General features: G+C 44.7%; 1 protein-coding gene across 2 annotated transcripts in view; it reads left to right on the top strand.

Annotated features, from left to right (window-relative positions):
• The window catches only part of LOC126544154 (Golgi-associated plant pathogenesis-related protein 1-like), a 49,924-nt gene extending 34,526 nt beyond the window's left edge, over window positions 1–15,398 (top strand). The window contains exons 1-5 of one of the 2 annotated variants that reach the window (XM_050191396.3): window positions 1,868–2,026; window positions 2,472–2,524; window positions 5,107–5,532; window positions 10,830–10,959; window positions 13,256–15,398. In XM_050191396.3, coding sequence (XP_050047353.1) covers window positions 2,474–2,524; window positions 5,107–5,532; window positions 10,830–10,959; window positions 13,256–13,488 — 840 coding nt within the window. In that variant the 5' untranslated portion in view covers window positions 1,868–2,026; window positions 2,472–2,473 and the 3' untranslated portion in view covers window positions 13,489–15,398. Of the gene's footprint in view, window positions 1–1,867; window positions 2,027–2,471; window positions 2,525–5,106; window positions 5,533–10,829; window positions 10,960–13,255 lie in introns of those variants that run through there. The other variant, XM_050191395.3, reaches the window with a different exon arrangement.
• Window positions 15,399–18,710: the final 3,312 nt, after the last annotated feature.

Raw genomic sequence — 18,710 nt, 5'->3', positions numbered from 1 at the left:
TATATATATATATATATATATATATATATATATATATATATATATATATATATATATATATATATATATATATATATATATATATATATATATAGCTCTGTGATCTATGTATATGTAGAGTGCAATGAAGGAGTTTGAGTGAGCCTATATATAACCAAATAATGTTTTAAAAAATTGTCCCAATATAGTTTCAAGAGAACTGTTTCCTGGCATAGTTGGTGTTTGCTGCAAGATATAATTGCCGTGAATAAGAAGCGCACAAAAAAGATAGACACATAGACTACGACACGGGCCCCATTTCCGACTGGTTTCAGCATAACTTCTTCTCGGGGGAGTTGGTGTTTGCTTAACATGATCTTTGTAGCACAACAGCTCGAAAATGAAAGATAACAGTGAGAGTAACGAGAGGAGAAGAAAGACGAGCGCTACACTCACAACTGTTTATTCCGAAATAGGGCATCCTATATATATATACATATATATTGATACACATGCGCACATGCATAAAAACACACAGAGGGCTCCAGTCAGCCAAAAACAGTGCTAACACTTTCAAATGCTTAGCAATCTCAATTGGGAATCATAAAGAGTAAAGTAGTTTGACTCACGCAAGCTGGACCAGTGATTTGAATGTGATAGGCTTCTAACAACCACCTGTGGTTTTGTTCTTGCTTCTGCCTACGATGCTGACATTAGAAAACAGCGGTTCAAAGCGACAAGACCTGCAATGCGCAGACGAGTGCGCTTTCGCATCCTTGCTTGAAATGTTCGCGCGCTCTCCCATTCGGTCGTTGACACAGCGACCAGTTTGCCCAATGTAGCGTTTTCCACAGCTGAGCGGAATCAGGTACACCACTCCAGTGGAGCAATGCACGTACCGCTTAACGTGCTTTACTGTGCACCCGTTCGTATATTGCCACCCGTCAGTCGCGGCCAGAGACGTACCAGCTTGTTCAGGGTGGAGAAAATCACAGGCACTCCATACCTGTCCGCCACGTTCTCGAGGTTGCGGCTAACCTTATGAAGGTACGGCACCACCTGTGCCTTTTCTCGAGCGTTACGCTTGACTTAATCGCCCACCTGGGGCTTTTTCTTGCCTTTCAACTTCTGGAGTAAAGCTTCCCCCATTGCCGTCAACACCGAGCGACGGTAGCCGCCTTTTAAAAGCCGCTCAATCTGATTGTCAAAACTCGTCACTGATATCGTCGCTCTAGCTGTATCAGTGATATATCACTTATACCACTGATATAGCTAGGGTTTTTTTTTTCTTTCGTGTGTAGCACGCTTCCATTAAATCACGTGCGGTTTGGTTCCCAATGTACCTTCTTCCTCATAATAATAATAATAATATTTGGGGTTTTACGTGCCAAAACCACTTTCTGATTATGAGGCACGCCGTAGTGGAGGACTCCGGAAATTTTGACCACCTGGGGTTCTTTAACGTGCACCTAAATCTAAGCACACGGGTGTTTTCGCATTTCGCCCCCATCGAAATGCGGCCGCCGTGGCCGGGATTCGATCCCGCGACCTCGTGCTCAGCAGCCCAACACCATAGCCACTGAGCAACCACGGCGGGTCTCTTCCTCATATAGTGCTCAAGACGAATCCAGAAACGGCACATTTTCAGAGATACGAGATATTTTGACCTGCACCTCCGTTTTGCAGAAGTACACCGCAGTAAACGCAGTGACAACTGAAAGCGAGTGCCAAGGGTCTTACCAGAACACATCTAAAACAGCGGCCAAAACGCGACGAGATAAAACGACAATAGGTTTCCAACTCTGATTTGTGTACGTCCGTATCAAGCTAGCATGCCGCCGACATTTCTGCTGATGGTGGTAACGGCAGACGCGAGGCGGCAATGCCGCACTACAAAGACAGCCCCAGTCGCGATAAGAGAGCCACATAAAATATTCCGAGTCGCACCTCGGACACATAAGCTCACGGGCCATTAGACGGCACGGTACCGGAAAGGAACAACCAGCTTAGTCGAGGCTGAGCCGCTGTAGAGAAGAGCAGACACCAAGTGAGTATGAGGCTGATTCATCGTTCCTATACTAGATTTATTTCCATAAACAGCGACGTCGCTTTCCTGTGACGCCACGTGCCGAAATCATCAAGTTGTTTTAATGGTGAATACTTATACCACTAATGCGTATTTATACATGCAATATGTCCTTGCTGCGCTTAAAATGCTCGTAATTCTGTAATAAACGTGTCTAACGCATAATGGTCGTCTCAACGATGAGCGCTGCCGGCAGAATTTCGAGCATCTAGCTCGGAAAAGCCAACTTTCGAAAATGATCACTTGCCAGACGACTTTAGGCGAGCAGTGACATTTCTGTACGAGTGGTCGTCAAGTTTTGTGGACGGTGACGTAATTTGCATTTTTTTTTTTTGACGAAAATCGTTGGCGTAACGCGTCTTTCGATTTTATATTGAAATGTGCCTTTTGTTCTTTCCCTACACAGAGATGTCTTCTGGCAACCACTCATTCCAGCAGACAGTGACTCGCGTAGATGGGGTGAGTCTTGTTTCATTTAATTTAGTTCATGTGCTTCCGACAGTCGTTACTGTTCTCACTTTATTTCTTACTCTCATACGTACATACATATATTCATACTATGTCAACGTACATACATATTCATACTATGTCAACCGAAGATCCGCCGTGGTGGCCTAGTGGCTATGGCGTTGCGCTGCTATAGGCACGAGATAGCGAGATCAAATCCCAGCCACGGCGACCGACTTTTGATGGGGGCGAAATGCAGAAACGCCCTAGTCCCGTGCATTGGGTGCACGTTGAAGAGCCCCAAGCGGTCAAAATTAATCCGGAGTGCCTCACTACGGCGTGCCCCATAATCAGATCGTGTTTTGTGCACGGAACACAATTTTAAGAGATTTTAGTACTTAGTATATACCAGCAATAACTTAAAGGGACTTACAGGTGCATACTTGGCAAGCGCAAACACTCACTTCAAAAAAAAAAAAAAAATAATGATAATGAGTTATTCCACTCTGTGAAGGTGTATGACCAGCGAAGCTGTGTAGCGCACGACAAGGAGGTGACACAGTTTTGAACAAAGGTACGAACACATTTATTGTCTTGATCGGTGGACATCGTGACGAAAAGTACGCACACACATTTATTTTTATACATTCACGTTCATTCGTTTATACATTCGTTATATACATTTGTGTTTTCATTTCGCGATATATTGAGGCAAAGCATTTGTGACCGAAATCATCGCACCGACTGGCAGTGGGCTATAAAGTTGCTGTAAATAGCTCCCGCAGGAAGCCTCCCTGCAGGAGCCATTGCAGGGACTCTATAGTGGGCCAGTGCCGTCAGCGCCTTCGCAGAAGGACGGGCAGTATGGGACGGGCATTCTGGAAGAAGACGACGACGAACGCGCGAGCAGTGACACGAGTAATTGCTGATGATGATAATTTTTGCTCGCGCACATGAATGGGTTACACACGCAACCTTAGCCGTAAGCAGCTTCGCTGTAAAAAAAGCCGACGAGTGACAGGCGTCTGTCCGCTCTTTTTCTTTTGCAAAGTGTGTGTGTGTAACCCACAAACTTGCATGTTACCACATGCATGCCAACAAACTATCGATTGAAAAGGAAAGCGAAACGGCTTAAACTAATAATAGACGAAAAAAATCTAAACAGCCATAAGCGCGATTGGCGGTCTATAGACATTTCCTTGGGCTTTATATGCGTACTCGTAAAGAAGTACATTTCACGGCGGTCAAGGCCTGTAACGGCCCATGGTCCGAGTATTGTCCAAATTGACCAATTGTTGCACAACGCCCTCAATTTTGTAAGTAGCGGCCATCTTTGATAGGCGTAAATGGGACAACACAGCAACACGTGGTCTACGCCTTTGTCCGCCGCACCACACCAACACGATGAGAAACTTGCGTGATAAATTTTAAAAAGAAAGCGATTAGTCTGTGGACTGCGCCAAGGCTAAAGCGGTGAAACAAGGTTTTTGCATCTCGCGGAGAGTTTTCGTAATATTTTCCTTATGTCGTGGGGAGTAGTGGAATCGTATATTTTTATTCGTGCTCGGGGGCACGTTTCGCCGATTCGCCCGCTCTTCCATTTGCAAACAGGACATTGTGTCTGGGAACCCGTCGAAATTTATATTCACAAGCTCAAGTTCTTGCAGCATGTGGAAGCTGCACGATTTCTGTCATGACTTTACTGTGCGCATTTATCTATACATATTTTTTCCCTGGATGTTGCATTGATGCTCAAGTGCAGGCTGACTCTGCACACACGACCTAGTCACCTATTTGCATGTACAATTACAATGAGGGCGTGAATACCGACGAGGGTATGCATAGAGGTGGCGCGGTCGCAACTCATTTGCTGTCCAGCAATATCCCAACGTAATGGTAATGTAATGGCTTGTAATTGCGCTTTTATGAGCTGTATTTTCACACGCGCGCACGAAAGTGCCAGCCTGATTTCACACTTACCTTTTAAAAATGTACTCGCGTTGTGATTTCATTAAATGCAATACAGTGATAAATATTCACAATTTTACTTAACGTTCTGAAGCACGGAAGGAGCTGTATATGTAGTGTACGGATACCATGTGGCAAAATAACTTTTTGGCTTGTGGCCAGTAAACGCCCGGGCCTAAACCGTTAATGCAGCGAATGTTATCTTCGTTTTGATTAAAACATTTTTGTATAACCTCAGTCCGAAGAAGGTGCAGCGTGCGCGATCTGTGCAAACTACAGCAACTGTAGTGTCAAGTTACGTGGGAGAAATAAGCGAAAATCACGGAACACTGTGCACTCTCTCTCCCATTAACTTTTATATGGCGCGTAGCTGCAGGCTCAAATCGTCCTTCAGAGTAGCGTTCAGTTGACTTCTCGGCACAACCGAAATTCGGCCACAGTTCACTGGACAAAAACTATTCGCTGTTCTTGTGCGGTTTTAGCACGCCCCAAAACACATGCTTCCGTGTTCTACATCTTGCGAATCAAACGCTAATTAGTATCCTTCAAGTCGACGCTTCCAAACTTGTCTATCTTGCATCACGATATGTATTATCGGCGTTGTGGTGTCTGCTTTGTGTCAACAGGGCGTGGTCACCACCACCACCAGGACTCAGCGCATCGTGCAGGTCTCTGAGACATCGTCGGGATTTCCGAACGACATCTTCGAGAAAGGCTGCCAGGTGAAAAGGACCGTGGTGAAGCGCACAATCAAGCAGCACGCGGACGGTACCGAGGAGGTGATCGAGGACGTTGTCACCGACGACGGTGGCCCCGAAGTTCACGAAAAGTCCAAAAAAGGTATCTTCGGCTTCCTAAGCGGCAAGAAAGACAAAAACAAGACAACTGTCGAGGAGCTGCCCAACGACCGACAGGCACTGGTCAAGCCCATAGGCGAACGGAAGGCCCCGGCCAAGCCCCTCAGTGACAAGGAGTTCCGGCAAGACAGCCTCAAGTGGCACAACCACTACAGGGCCATCCACGGTGTCCCGGCGCTCAAGCACAGTGATGAGGTAAGGTTATACCCGCGGCGAACAGAGCTTGCACGAAAAGGCGTCGCATGACCGTAAAATTCTCAATGCGTGACATATGTGCCCACGACTTTGTGTTGTCATTCACAAGCAAGTCATTTGAGTCGTGCACGGCTCGAGGAGTTGCATTGTGATCAAGCTACCGATAAAGCTTTCTATATATTTCACGTAGTGGCAGAACACATCAGCTATCTTTCTCCAATATATCGTTCGACTAAGGTTGCTCCATGCAGTGTATTAAGGTGACTCTAGTATGAGTGTAGGTAAAATATGTAGACCTGTGCATAATTGTTACCTTTAGTGTATCGTTCTTTAGCAATGGCGTCGGAAGTGACTTTTAGGTAGAGGGCATCGATCACTACTGCCACTATATATACACTGTCTTGTCAGAATGTCTGAAAACACTCCCTGCCACTCCATTGATGACTCTAATTTTAAAATGGTTGTTTGTCGACGCAGAAGACATAGAATGATTTCACAAACAGCATGCTGAAAGTAGAGCGCTGAATAATGGCAAAGAGGTAATAGGGAGAAGAGGGAGGGCGCATCTCCATAACCAACTTCAAAGCGATACAGCTGAATTGTCACATGTGGGCAAACACTAACGGTTATCTTTATTTATACCTAAAGGGTTCCGAATCGACGTTACATGAGTTTACGTTCAGGTTACATATGTGCACAATGGCTCTAGGTTCACCGTATACAGGGTGTTTTTTTTTTAGCTGCACCAAATTTCTTAAATTAGAAAAATATAAATCCCGGTAGCGTTACGCTTACCCTTCGAGTGTACGGATTGGCAGCCTCTAGATACAGAGCAATTTCCGCAATTACGTGGGTAATTAGCGAAGTTACGGTAATTAACATTCTAATTATCAACAATAGGTGGCTGCAGCAAATGTGCACTTTGGGGCCGTCCTCGACACTACCTATCCCAATGATCAAATTTTGAATAGAGGAGTTCATGTCGGAACTACGCGAACAATTAATTCCCCTTGTAAGGCTCCTTGAAACGGAAACTGGCTGGAAAAAGAGCGTCTGTGTCGTCGATGTCGCCGCGTCCCGGCCTTTCGTCACGTCTCCGAGTTCACCACCAGTCCGGCCCCGCGAGCAGCTTGCGTTATCTCCTTGCTGTCTGCGGCGTTGGCGTAGCGCTTCCATGCCGGCGGGCCGCCAAATTTGCTTCGTCATTCCCTTGGGCCCCTGAAACGGCACTTCGTCGGTGGAAGTGGACACGTGGCGCCCAACGGAATGACGAAGTAAATTTGGAGGACTGCCGCTGTTGAGGCGCTAGGCCAACGACGCACACAGCAAGGAGATAACGCAAGCTGCTCGGGGGCGGGGCCGGCGGTGACCTCGGAGACGTGACGAAAGGCCGGGACGCGGCGACATCGACGACACAGACGCTCTTCTTCCAGCCAGGGCCGCTATCTTGTACACGTTCGAAAAGCCGACGTTCGATTTCGCCTCGCGCGATTGTCCAGGCCGCACCGATATCGCGGCTTAGGCCAATCTAGTCCAATCGCATGGGGTGAAATCGAACGTCGGCTTTTCGAACATGTAGTACAAGATAGCGGCCCAGTTTCCGTTTCAAGGAGCCTTACAAGGGTAACTAATTGTTCGCGTAGCTCCCACATGAAATCCGCTGTTAAAAATTTAATCGTTGGGATAGGTAGTGTCGAGGACGGGCTTCAATGTACTCATTTGCTGTAGCCACCTATTGTTGATAATTAGAAAGTTCATTACCCTAACTTCGCTAATTACCCACGTAATTGCGGAAACTGTTCTGTATCTAGAGGCTGCCAATCCGTACACTCGAGTGGTAAACGTAACGTTACCGTAATTTATATTATTCTGATCTAAGAAATTTGGTGCAGCTAAAAAAAAACACCCTGTATTGTTGATTTACAGCCAAAATATCTGCTATGCCAGTGAATATTGCTTTTTCTTAGAGGCCTCATGCAGTTATATTACAGCAACATAATTTCCATTTATTCATTTTTGCTTTATGAGCTTTGATATCGAAAGCTCAGGAAATCCACCTTACGCCGCCCATTCACCTCCAATTTAAAGGGGCACTAGAACACTTATTGACATGGTAAGAAAACGTTAGCAATCGGTAGACAATGCTGCTACGAACATGCGAGCAAAATATTATTTCGCTGTATGTAGCAGGGAGCCGACAAGCTCTCGTAATAGCTAATGCAAATTTTGAGGCCCTTTCTTTTCTGCCGCTGTCGACGACGTCCATTATAGAATGCAAAGACGCCGAATAAACGGACACACACGAGAGAAGAGAACGGGACATGGCGCCGCTCGCAACTGCTTTATTCACAGAACGCAGGCACATATATATACCGTCAGTCAACGCATACACACAGAGCAAACTTACAATCACGCATCTACTCAAACATTCAATGATACACAACGCTCAAGAAACTTCTTCTCGGCCTTATATAATATGATAACTTGCTCTAGTATCAGTGCTTCAGGCAAGAATCCGCACATCTGAAAAACGTGGTTCACAAGAGCGTGAGGGACAGGTCCCGATGTGCTTAGACAAAATTGGCCCCTCTTTCATTTGCTCAACATTTCTTTCATGTTGCCTGACACGCTCATTAACAGCGCCCGGTCTGTCCTATATAGGAACGACCGCACGAGAGGGGAATCTCGTGCACAACCCCTTGGGTACACTTCATGAAAGGTCGCCCATGTTTGGTCCCACAGCCTATTTGTGTTCTTTTTCTTTTCTTCTTGCGATTTGAGGGCAAAGGCTTCCGAGCTTCCTTGGGGCTGAAAACACAAGCGGGACGCCATGTCTGCTCGCTACCTTCTTTAGATCGTGGGCCACCTTGTGCACATATATGGCACGACCACCGGTCTCACCTCTTGCCGAGGGGCCTCTGCTCTCGCCGCTTTTCTCTTCATTTTTTGTAAGAGGCTTTCGGCTACTCCTGTTACGAACGAGCCAGGGAACCCAGCTGAAGCCAGCCTAGCCAATTGATTGTCAAAACTCAATGCCATTTTGTGAACACACAAGTTCCTGAGCGCGGACTCAAGGCAGAGTGACGCGATTCCTCTCTTTACTAATTTTGGATGCGCTGAGTCATATGGCAGAAGCCCTTTCTTTGCACGTGGAGCATAGCATGAACAGACATGATCCTTACCGAACTCAATGCTAAGATCTAAAAACTGTAAAAGATTTCCATGCGGCAGTTCATGCGTAAAATTAAAACTATGTAGATGATTTTTTAATTATTTTAACTAAGGGCGGGAGTCAAAACTCCGCAGAAGTTCTGGCTAATGTTTTATCTGTTTTTAGACAACATGGAAAAGGCTTGGATTTTACGTATAACTGCCGCATGGAAATATTTTACAGTTTTTAGATCTTAGCATTGAGTTCGGTAAGGATCATGACTGTTCATGCTATGCTCCACGGGGCGCTGTGTTAATGAACGTGTCAGGGAACATGAAAGAAATGTTGAGCAAATGAAAGAGGGCCCAATTTTGTCTAAGCACATCGGGACCTGTCCCTCACGCTCTTGTGAACCACGTTTTTCAGATGTGCGGATTCTTGCCCGAAGCACTGATACTAGAGCAAGGGAACTGGTTGAAGCCTATCACATAGGCAAGAAAGGCAGCGCTGGCGAAACTTCGTTATCATATTATATAAGGCCGAGAAGAAGTTTATTGAGCGTTGTGTATCATTGAATGTTTGATTAGATGCGTGATTGTTATAAGTTTGCTCTGTGCGTATGCGTTGACTCGCGGTATATATGTGCCTGCGTACTGTGAATAAAGCAGTTGCGAGTGGCGCCCTGTCCCGTTATCTTCTCTCGTGTGTGTCCGTTTATTCGGCGTCCTTATATTTTATAATGAACAGCTACCAACTAGCTCAAGAAGAAGTGCTTTTAAGTCGATGACGTCATAGCCGGTGCGACAGTCCATAGACACCAGCCATTGGGTGATTGTCCATGACCATGAATTACTCCCGAGTGAAGCCTCGCGCATGCGTGCCGTCTCACCTCTCCTTTGTCGATATCCGGCACCTTTGACCGATGCCAACCTTGCAGGGCTACCATCACAGCCGCGTGGAGAATAAGTTTGTTTCGCCCGAAAGGCGAAGCATTGATAGCTATAGCAAAGTATTATACAACCGCACGAATTAAGGTCCGTAGTTTTATCGGCCGTATATTGGCAGCGAACATTCGCTCACGAATTATATTGACAAGCATGGTGTCACGCGCGCACTGGCCAGCATGAACAGATCTCAATCGATGACCGCGAACACGCTGTCGCAACGCTGGCGTGATGAAGCGCGCAAACAGGGGGGCGCACGCTTCTGCAGCCTCTCCATTCAAAGCATCTCCGAAACTCGTTACCTCCGGCACTATAGGCGCGCACCAAGACTGCGCATATGCAATCGTCAAGCAATTGAGCTCAACTTACTTTGGATTACCTCCAAGGCAGAGTGTGGACGGCGCACGGCCGGACTAGGGAAAGAGACGCGCGCTCACGGGCCCCTTTGGTGCTCGATTTATCACCGCGCGCTTTATCACATGACCCCCAACATTGGGCGCACGTCAAGCCACGATATTTTGCGGCTCACCCTCGCACGCTTCCGCTTGCACGCACTGCATACGGCATGTGGGGCACGATGAGATTTTATCGCACTTGGACTTTATACGGAACATCACGACGCCGACGAAAATATGCCTGGAGTGTCAATGGAGTGTCCATATGACGAAAGGTGTAATACGCAGGACATTGCTATCAACGTTGCACCACCTGAGAGGAAACGTGTTGAAGGGGAATGAACAAAGTAAACATTGCGCTATTGTATGTCCACGTTTGAAAGCTCCTTTTCAAAAATTTCAACCGGAATGTATTCAGTGAAATGTATCGCGCTTATTCTAGTGCGTCCCTCAGGGTTAAATCGGATTAAATCAGGGTTAAACAGACGTATGTTAAATGATTACGGTATACGAAGATTATTATGGAAGCGTCATGTAATGTTAACATTCAAATGAAATGTTAAACTATCCTGTCATCCATGTCATTTGGTGGTGTCATGGAAAGGTGATAGCGTTGGAGACATACTTCTGCAAAGTAAATGAAGGTGGGAAGCATTTCTGGAACCATGCAAGGAAGCCCAACGAGAAAGCATATTGATGACGACGGCAACATGTATTGATTCGTCGAATAGTAAATGATACCTGCATTTCGATGCCATGTCCAGAACCCACCCGGAGTAATTTGACCCCCATGCTTTTCTTTTGCAGCTCTGCCGGTACGCGCAAGAATGGGCTGATACGCTGGCCAAGAAGGACACATTTTGTCATCGTCCGAACAACAAGTATGGCGAGAACATTTACATGGCTTGGTCATCGGACCCCACCAAGGTGGTGACAGGTGCGTATGCAGTCAATTTCGTTGGGCACAAAATATTTTCCCTTGCACAGCATTTAGCTTTCCAATACCCCTCGTTTATTTATACTGCTGCGAAAAAAAAAAGAAGTAAAAACGGAAGACTGCTTGGAACAGAACCTCGGCAAAAATATTTCGCTCTAATTGCCATGCCAAGCGTCTGCTGAACTTGAAGTTGCTAAACATGTTTCTCACGACAAAATTTCCCTGAAAGAGTCGAACAGATGATGCGCAATGTTCCGTGTGCAACAAATACCCAAGCTTTTTAGAGTGCAGCTGTTAGGAGCTCTTTCCTGCGGCGAGCGTTGGCGTCGGCGTAACCGAGCGAACGAGCATAGCAAAGGATGAAAGAACGAACGCAGAGCGTAGTGGGGGATCAGAAACACGAGGAGGAAAGTGGAGGAGGAGGGTATGGCGAAGGCGTGAAAATAAAAGCGCTGCCTCTCACGATCTCCAGCTTAGTGAGGCAGTCACGCCACACTTTGCTCCATTTGCAACGTGCCACATGAGACAGATTGTCCGCAACAGTCAATATATTGCGAAATGAAAAGACTTATAAAGCTGCGCTCGAATTTCGCATTAGGGAGTACTGTAATCGTCGGTATAACTTTTTTTTTTCGTTTCGAAAACTGAAAACGCATAATGGATTAACAGTGCAGTCGCACAGTGCACCTGTGCACGTTGTATGGTACTATGACGAAAGAAACACACGCGCACATGAATAGCATGATGTAGTGTGCCCAAAGTACCTAAGCAATGCTGCTGAATGCAAAGGCGTCAGCGACCACGATGGGGAAAGAGATAATTTTGCTCAGTTTCCTTATTGCGCGTCTTCCGTCATTATATAGCCTTCGTGCGCAGCTATAGCCAGTGTGCTGTGCCCACTACATCACGAATTGACAAGTTTTAGACATAGGCGATTCCAAGTTAGCGGATGCTTCGGTCGGGCGAATGAAAGAACGCAAAAGAAGTAACGTAAGTGGGGTTAGGGGTTGAAATTCGAAGTGCCATGACAGTCATTTTGGAGCGGCGAAATTAATGTTTCTGTAACTTTGTTTCGCCATTGATGCTTCTTGCGTTAAATGCGGTGAAACGCAATGAAACTCTTTTTCGTACCACGTATGCATAATCCTAGCACCGCTGTCCATGTGAAGTTCGGCTTTGTTGCACGCCAGTCCTTGCAATACGTATACGCTACACTTTCTTTCGCGCCCGTCTTGGCCGGGACACAAACGAGAGCCTCAAGCGGAATTCTGACCGATGGCCGATGATTGGCAAAACTTTTAGAAACAGTTGGCTGTCGATTCTCTCGACTAGCCATGTGTCGGGTGGGCCATGTTTGGTGGACAACCACACGATCCAAGAGCGCTGTCCTAACAGACAGGCCAGAATGCGAAGTTGGAGTCTTCTCTGGACTGTTTTGCATGAGCACCAAGGCACGCGCTGCAGCTTCTGCAGTACACGTTTTGTGGGAGGCTCAGGTGTAATTACAGCAGTCCAGAATGCACTACAACAGTACAGGATGCAATGAGGTCATTGCGATACACAATTATAGCTCGAAATTTCAGTTTTCGCACGAAGGCAATATGTTTTGTGACATACTTATAGCTGCATGCTACCAACTCTTCAGCTCAAGCGTACACGATACCTTACGTAATTATTCCAAACGGACGTCACACTATGATTCATCACAATATGGTCGCGGGATCGAATCCCGGCCACGGCGGCCGCATTTTGATGGAGGCGAAATGCGAAAACACCCGTGTACTTAGATTTAGGTGCACGTTTTAGGTGCACTTAGATTTAGGTGCATTTAGGTCTGCAAGTAGGACTTTTGCACAACCTTCGTAAAAATTGCGTAAGAATTTCACATAAGCTGTAAATTTATATACAAAGTTGTTCCACTTGAGATGCTTCAACAGATTCAGTTAGCAGAAATGCTGTATCGCAGAGTTGGAGATTTGTAAACTTCGTGCTTCTATTTTTTTTTTCTGTAACTTGACGATTATTGGAACTTCTGTCAAATTCATCGTAATGATTTGACATCCGGCTTTTCAGAAATGCTAGAATTTAAAATTCTTTCACAGGCAACAAATTTTATTCAAATCGGTCAAGCGGTTGTCCAATCGGAGTACATTTCTGCATTTTACATGTACTTGAATAGGGAAATTGGAATTGACCCAGAGCTAAAGCCTAAAGTTTGCTCTTAAGACGCTGGCGACTGCGCGACTGCATCAGCAGGCGATGTACGCTTAACCACCACTCGCTGCTGTGTTTGCAGGGCAAGAAGCAGTCGATTCGTGGTATAGCGAGATCAAGCAGCACCAGTTCGGCTGCGAGCCGCGTAGCCTCGGCTCCGGTCATTTCACGCAAGTTGTCTGGAAGGCCAGCACAGAGCTGGGCACGGCCCGCGCCCGCACAGCTACTGGCAAGCTGATCGTTGTGGCCAACTACAACCCCGCAGGCAACCTCATCGGATCCTTCGCCCAGAATGTGCCGCCGCCCAAGAAGTGAGCATGGCGCCATCGCAGATGAGCGCATGGCTGCTTTGCAAGATTGTATATATACGAGCTATTGGAAAGTCTGCATTTCCTGGTTCAGAAAGTTCGCTTACCAAAAAATCCTTTCTGCACAGTATTACCCGCATTATTACAAATAATCTTGGTGTCAAGTGCCAATGTCAACGTAAGCATTACTGCAGTGTCTATGCACCGTTTTGGTCCAGTAAAGGAGAGCATAAGCATTAGAGAACAAAATCCAAACATATGTTTACAACGACGCATGAGATGGTCTGCCAGAGCAGCGAAATGTCTGTTTTTAGAACTGAAGGACACTATGTGATCGCAAAGTTTACGTGAGCTGTGTTTAAAAGTCGCTTAAATACGTCTGCTTAGATGCAAATGTGAGTAGACACCAGTGTATTCTAAAGCTGCCATGACTAAGGCATCAACCGCAAGTTTCTAAACCATTATTTTCAGAGCACAAACATATATATTTACTATGTAAATTGTATCGTACCAGTGTTTTTGCACGTGTAAGCTTTTAAAGGTTTTTATATGTGCACTTGAGCTATTAGTGCTTGACATGTCACATTCGCATGAAGACACACTAAACAACTCTCAAAGAAAGAATGCAGAGAGAGGCACATGAGACTGGGCCAGTCATAGAGCTGATACCCTTTTCCCACCTTATTTGTTTTGTTAAGCATACACACTCAAAACTTAATGAGAAGTGAATGTTTAAATTAAAGCGCTCCACAGCAGTTTTTGTTTTGATGTAGATTCTTCATCCTGCCTTCAGGACATTATGGCTTCCTTTCTAAAATCTGTGTGAGGCTTTTCCATATTCCTCTGCTTTTTCCAAGGCCAAATATACAGTTGCCAAAGTTGCAAATGTAGTGTCTTGAGAATTTAACTATAATATTCTGACAACGAATAAAAATAAGCAAGGAATCATGACCTGTGTTATATTGTAACATAGTTTCACTAAATTTGTGGAAAAGAACTCCTGCTGGAGGATAAAAGCATACCAGTTGTCTCTACTTCAACATTCCTGTATGCATTGGCATCAGTATTCTGTGTGAGTAGATAAAGAGATCTATGCTGATAAGTAAATAACAGGTAGTGAGTGAGCATGATCAATTTAGTAGCAAGATCTCCATTTCTGAACACTGCATAATGCAGGAAGCATGCACTATAATTGGTCTCTAATGATGTGTACATTGTAGCTGAAATTGACGTCAAGGGCAGTTTTGTAACACAAGGCAAGATGATTTATGTATCTGGATTGGTTGGTTTTACAAGATGAGTGTTGTAGGGTGTGAATGCCGAAAGACAACAAGACAACCTCCAAATTGCAGTTTAATGTTCATGTTCCATATTGCATTAACGTGGTTGTGACCACTTTAGCCTCTCAACATGTGTGACAAGACTGAATTTTATAGAATGTTAAAACCAAAAGCTTTTTTTTCAAAACACCCACTGCATTTGAGTAGCCATCACAGATTTGCTACTGTTTGTTTTCATGCCAAATAGCATGAAAACACGGAACTTGTAAAAAAGCTTCGTGTAGCTATTTTTTTCACTTTAAGCATCTCCTGAATATGAAAGGTGGGTTGTACTTGTGCCCATGATCAAACCTGCTGAAGTATTACAGGGCATTCAAAAGACATTACAAAATGAAGAAAGTATATTTGTGGGCTGTCTCATTGCCACACAGTGATCATCGTATATTTCTGACTAAAGTGATTGCAAGTATCTTGTTTACTTGTAGCACACAACATTCCTTGCTTAAGCACACACTATGCCCAATGTATGATATTATGGTTCGCTTTCGTGCGTTGGGTCAGAGACCAAAGAGTGGTGTATTGTTTTTTCTATGCCTTTTTTTGAGAAATAAAGTTGTTTTGTTGGATCAGTTTACAAGTCTCTCTGCTGTCCATTAAAGGGAGGAATGTACGCCTCCATGAAATTTACATGCCCAAAGAGCATTACAGCATGACAAAGGTGTCACAGACGGATGTAGACTTGTGTATCAACTAACAGCGGGCAGCCAGGAGAAGCCTCAGCCCATAGCCAACATTTCGACAAGAGGACTTGTCTTCGTCAGTGCAAAAGCTGCTCCCCCCCGCCCCTTAGCAGGGTTTATACAGATCTCTTTCTTCACAGGCAAGAAGCATTAATTGGCAACAAAGGGTAAGGTGGGGGCTGGGTAAAAGGGTGCTGAAAAGTGTGGGGCTGCTGATGGAAGCAGGCAGCTCTCAAACCTTGAGCTGTTCTGAAACGAGAGAGATAAAGCAGCCCCAAGGAGAGGACAAAAAAAAAAGGTAACTAGAACAGTAGAAAGAAACAAGGAAAAATGTTGGGTGTAAGCGGAGTTCATCTGATGTGCTTAGTGTTGCCAAAATAGAGACTGTAAGCAAAAATACCACGTTTGGACAGTTAAAAAAGATGAGTGAAGAAAAAAGCTTGGAGGACCAGCAATAGGTGCTGAGCAAAGAGAGAAAAGTGCGAACAAGAAAAGCAAGCAAGCACAAACAGATTGCTTGCTGAAAGAAAAGAAAAACGAAATGTTTGCAACGAAATGTTTGCACAATAGAATTAGCAAAAATAAACATGACTTGTAAAAACGGGTATGGTTACCTCTATACCTACCAGCTGTAGAACTGCTAAAATAGAGCACTGTTGTTCACATCCGTATCATTAGTATAAGGAATTGATTTGAGACCTCCAGTTGCAATGTCTTGAACTGGTGAATGGGATGTGCGACTACATTTTCTGTCACAGGGAAAATGAAAGTGATTGCAGAATGTAAAGTTTAAGTTGTTTGATGTGACCTGGCAGATTAAAATATTTGGCAACTTCTTTGCGAAGTTTTTTGGCTGTACCCGTACAGTGTCCATTTAATCAAACATTCATAGGCTGTCCTGCTTTGCTGAGATACGGTTTGTGGCATGCTTCTGGCCCTTGGGACGACAGAGCAGTTTAAGCCCTGCCAATGAAAAGTGCTATTACTCTGGAAAAGACATAAAGGTCTCCCTTTTTACCCTGTGCTGATTAAGAGAGCATTATATGCCACAAAAATCTGCTTTAGAGCAAGCTGAACAAAGCCATGGCCTGCTCCATGAAAGTGAGATTGCTGTTTTAAGCAACTAAGCGCAGATGGTATCCTTGCATGAAAGTTCACTGGGAATCTTGCCATATGAGCACACTGTGAGTAAACAAGGCTAGTACAATGGAAAAGGATCTGCTGACACTGGTTTATCCTAGCCACCCTTTCTCCCAAAGACTCAAGTTTGCTCTAGAAGGAATAATTGTTGGGATAGCTTTCATGCATTGCTGATGAGCGAAATTAGCGAAAAAAGAAAAAGAAAACACGGAAAGGGAAGACGAAGCAAGCGCTTTTCTTTGTCTTCCGTTTCATTGTTTGTTTTCTTGTGTTGTGCTAATTTCCTTCATCAGCAATTCAAGTTTGTGTACGTGGCTGTTGGCAACACGTGTGCACTGGAAAATAAAAATTAAAGCTAGAATTAAATATATAACAATTAAACAGATAATAAAATATGTCACAACCTGTGCACCGAACAAGATATAAAGGAAGACTCGGGATACCCAGAATAAACTCTGACCATGTCTTGTTGTGCTCTTGACAAATAGCATGTACCAATTGGTAGGACTGGACAAAAAAGTTGAATACCAAAACCTTACTCATATAACAAACAAGGAGCATAATCTGAAAAGAAGACTAAATGTATCAGGTTTTATATCTCGTACACACACGCATACAAAAAGAGTACTCTGTATAGCGTTGCTAGAGCGAGAGAGAGAGAGAGAGAGAAACAAGGAAAGGCAAGAAAGTTAACCAGACGGACATCTGGTTTGCTACGCTGCACAGGGTAGAGGGGATGAGGGATTAAAAGTGGAAAGAAGAAGGCAAAGAGAAAGAGATAGTTCACTCGCACCGTAGCAGGTATAGATTGTCTACAGGTGACCTTTCAGATCTGCTGACTTTTAAAGAATGATGAGAGCATGCACAGATTTCTGGGTTGGTGATGAACGAGTCCAAGCACTAAGAATCTCTGTCTCTATAAAGTGTGTACTGCCCAGTTGACTGAATGCGCTTCGAAGAGGCTGACGTTGGGCATCAAAGCGGGTGCAGTGGCAAAGGAGGTGCTCAATGTCTCCTTGCTGTTACAGTGGTTACGTAGAGGAGAGTCAGGCATTCCAATGAGGAAGGAGTGTGTGTTTGTGAAAGAGCTACACCCAATCGTAGCCTGCACAGTAGTGTAGTGTCCCACCGGTAGAGGTTTGACGGGAATCACAGTTGCAGTGATGGATCAAGCATCGTGAAGAGCAAGCGTGATGCCTTAAGCAATTTGTTGAAGTTCGCTTGCAAGTGTCCGTTCTTGATAGTGGTATGATCACAGTCTGGGTGTTATTGTGGGCTGATCTAGCAGCTTCATCAGCAAGGGGATTGCCAAAAATGCTGTAAAGACCAGGTAGTCACTGGAAAATAACACCATGTCCTTTTCCAACAGCGCGATCATAAATTTCTATCATGTTTGAAATCATGTTTACTGTATATTATAATCTTTGAGTGTACTCTGCTCCCTTAAACAATGCCTCTAGGGGCCTGTAAGGTATCTTTAAATAAATAAATAAATAAATAAATAAATAAATAAATAAATAAATAAAATAAATAAATCTGTTCATAGTTACGATGACGTAGTGCTGCCTGCAGGCTTTGGAGGGCTGCTTTAGAATCGTAGAGCACTGCCAACTTACAAGGTGATTTTCATTCAATATATGCAACAGCAGCTAGAAGAGTGGCAATTTCTGATCCTATGGACCTGGTCACATGCAACATTATAAATTTAGCTGTGACCAGATGGGCCGGAACAACGACAGTGGCGGTTGAATTGGTAGACATGGCTGAACTGTCCATGTAGATGTGAATGTGGTCTGCGTACACTTCATGCAACAGCGATAAGCAAGCTGACTGTTCATGACATCTGGGCCCTCTTTGTAATCTTTGGTATTTGTAGGCATATTTGAGGCTTCTGCATACACCACAAAGGAAATCTTGCAACTGGTGCAAAGCACTTTTGAAGTGTTGGCTGGTGAGTAAAAATTGTTCTTGAACATGCAGCCTGAGGTCTCTTGACTCGCAAGCAATTGAGGTGGTCATTGGGGGTCTAGGAAAATTGCCAAATATGCGCTTAAGCATCTCAGTAGCTA

This window comes from Dermacentor andersoni, chromosome 1, assembly GCF_023375885.2.
Source record: "Dermacentor andersoni chromosome 1, qqDerAnde1_hic_scaffold, whole genome shotgun sequence".
Taxonomy (NCBI): domain Eukaryota; kingdom Metazoa; phylum Arthropoda; class Arachnida; order Ixodida; family Ixodidae; genus Dermacentor; species Dermacentor andersoni.
This window is presented reverse-complemented; position numbering and strand designations above follow the sequence as displayed.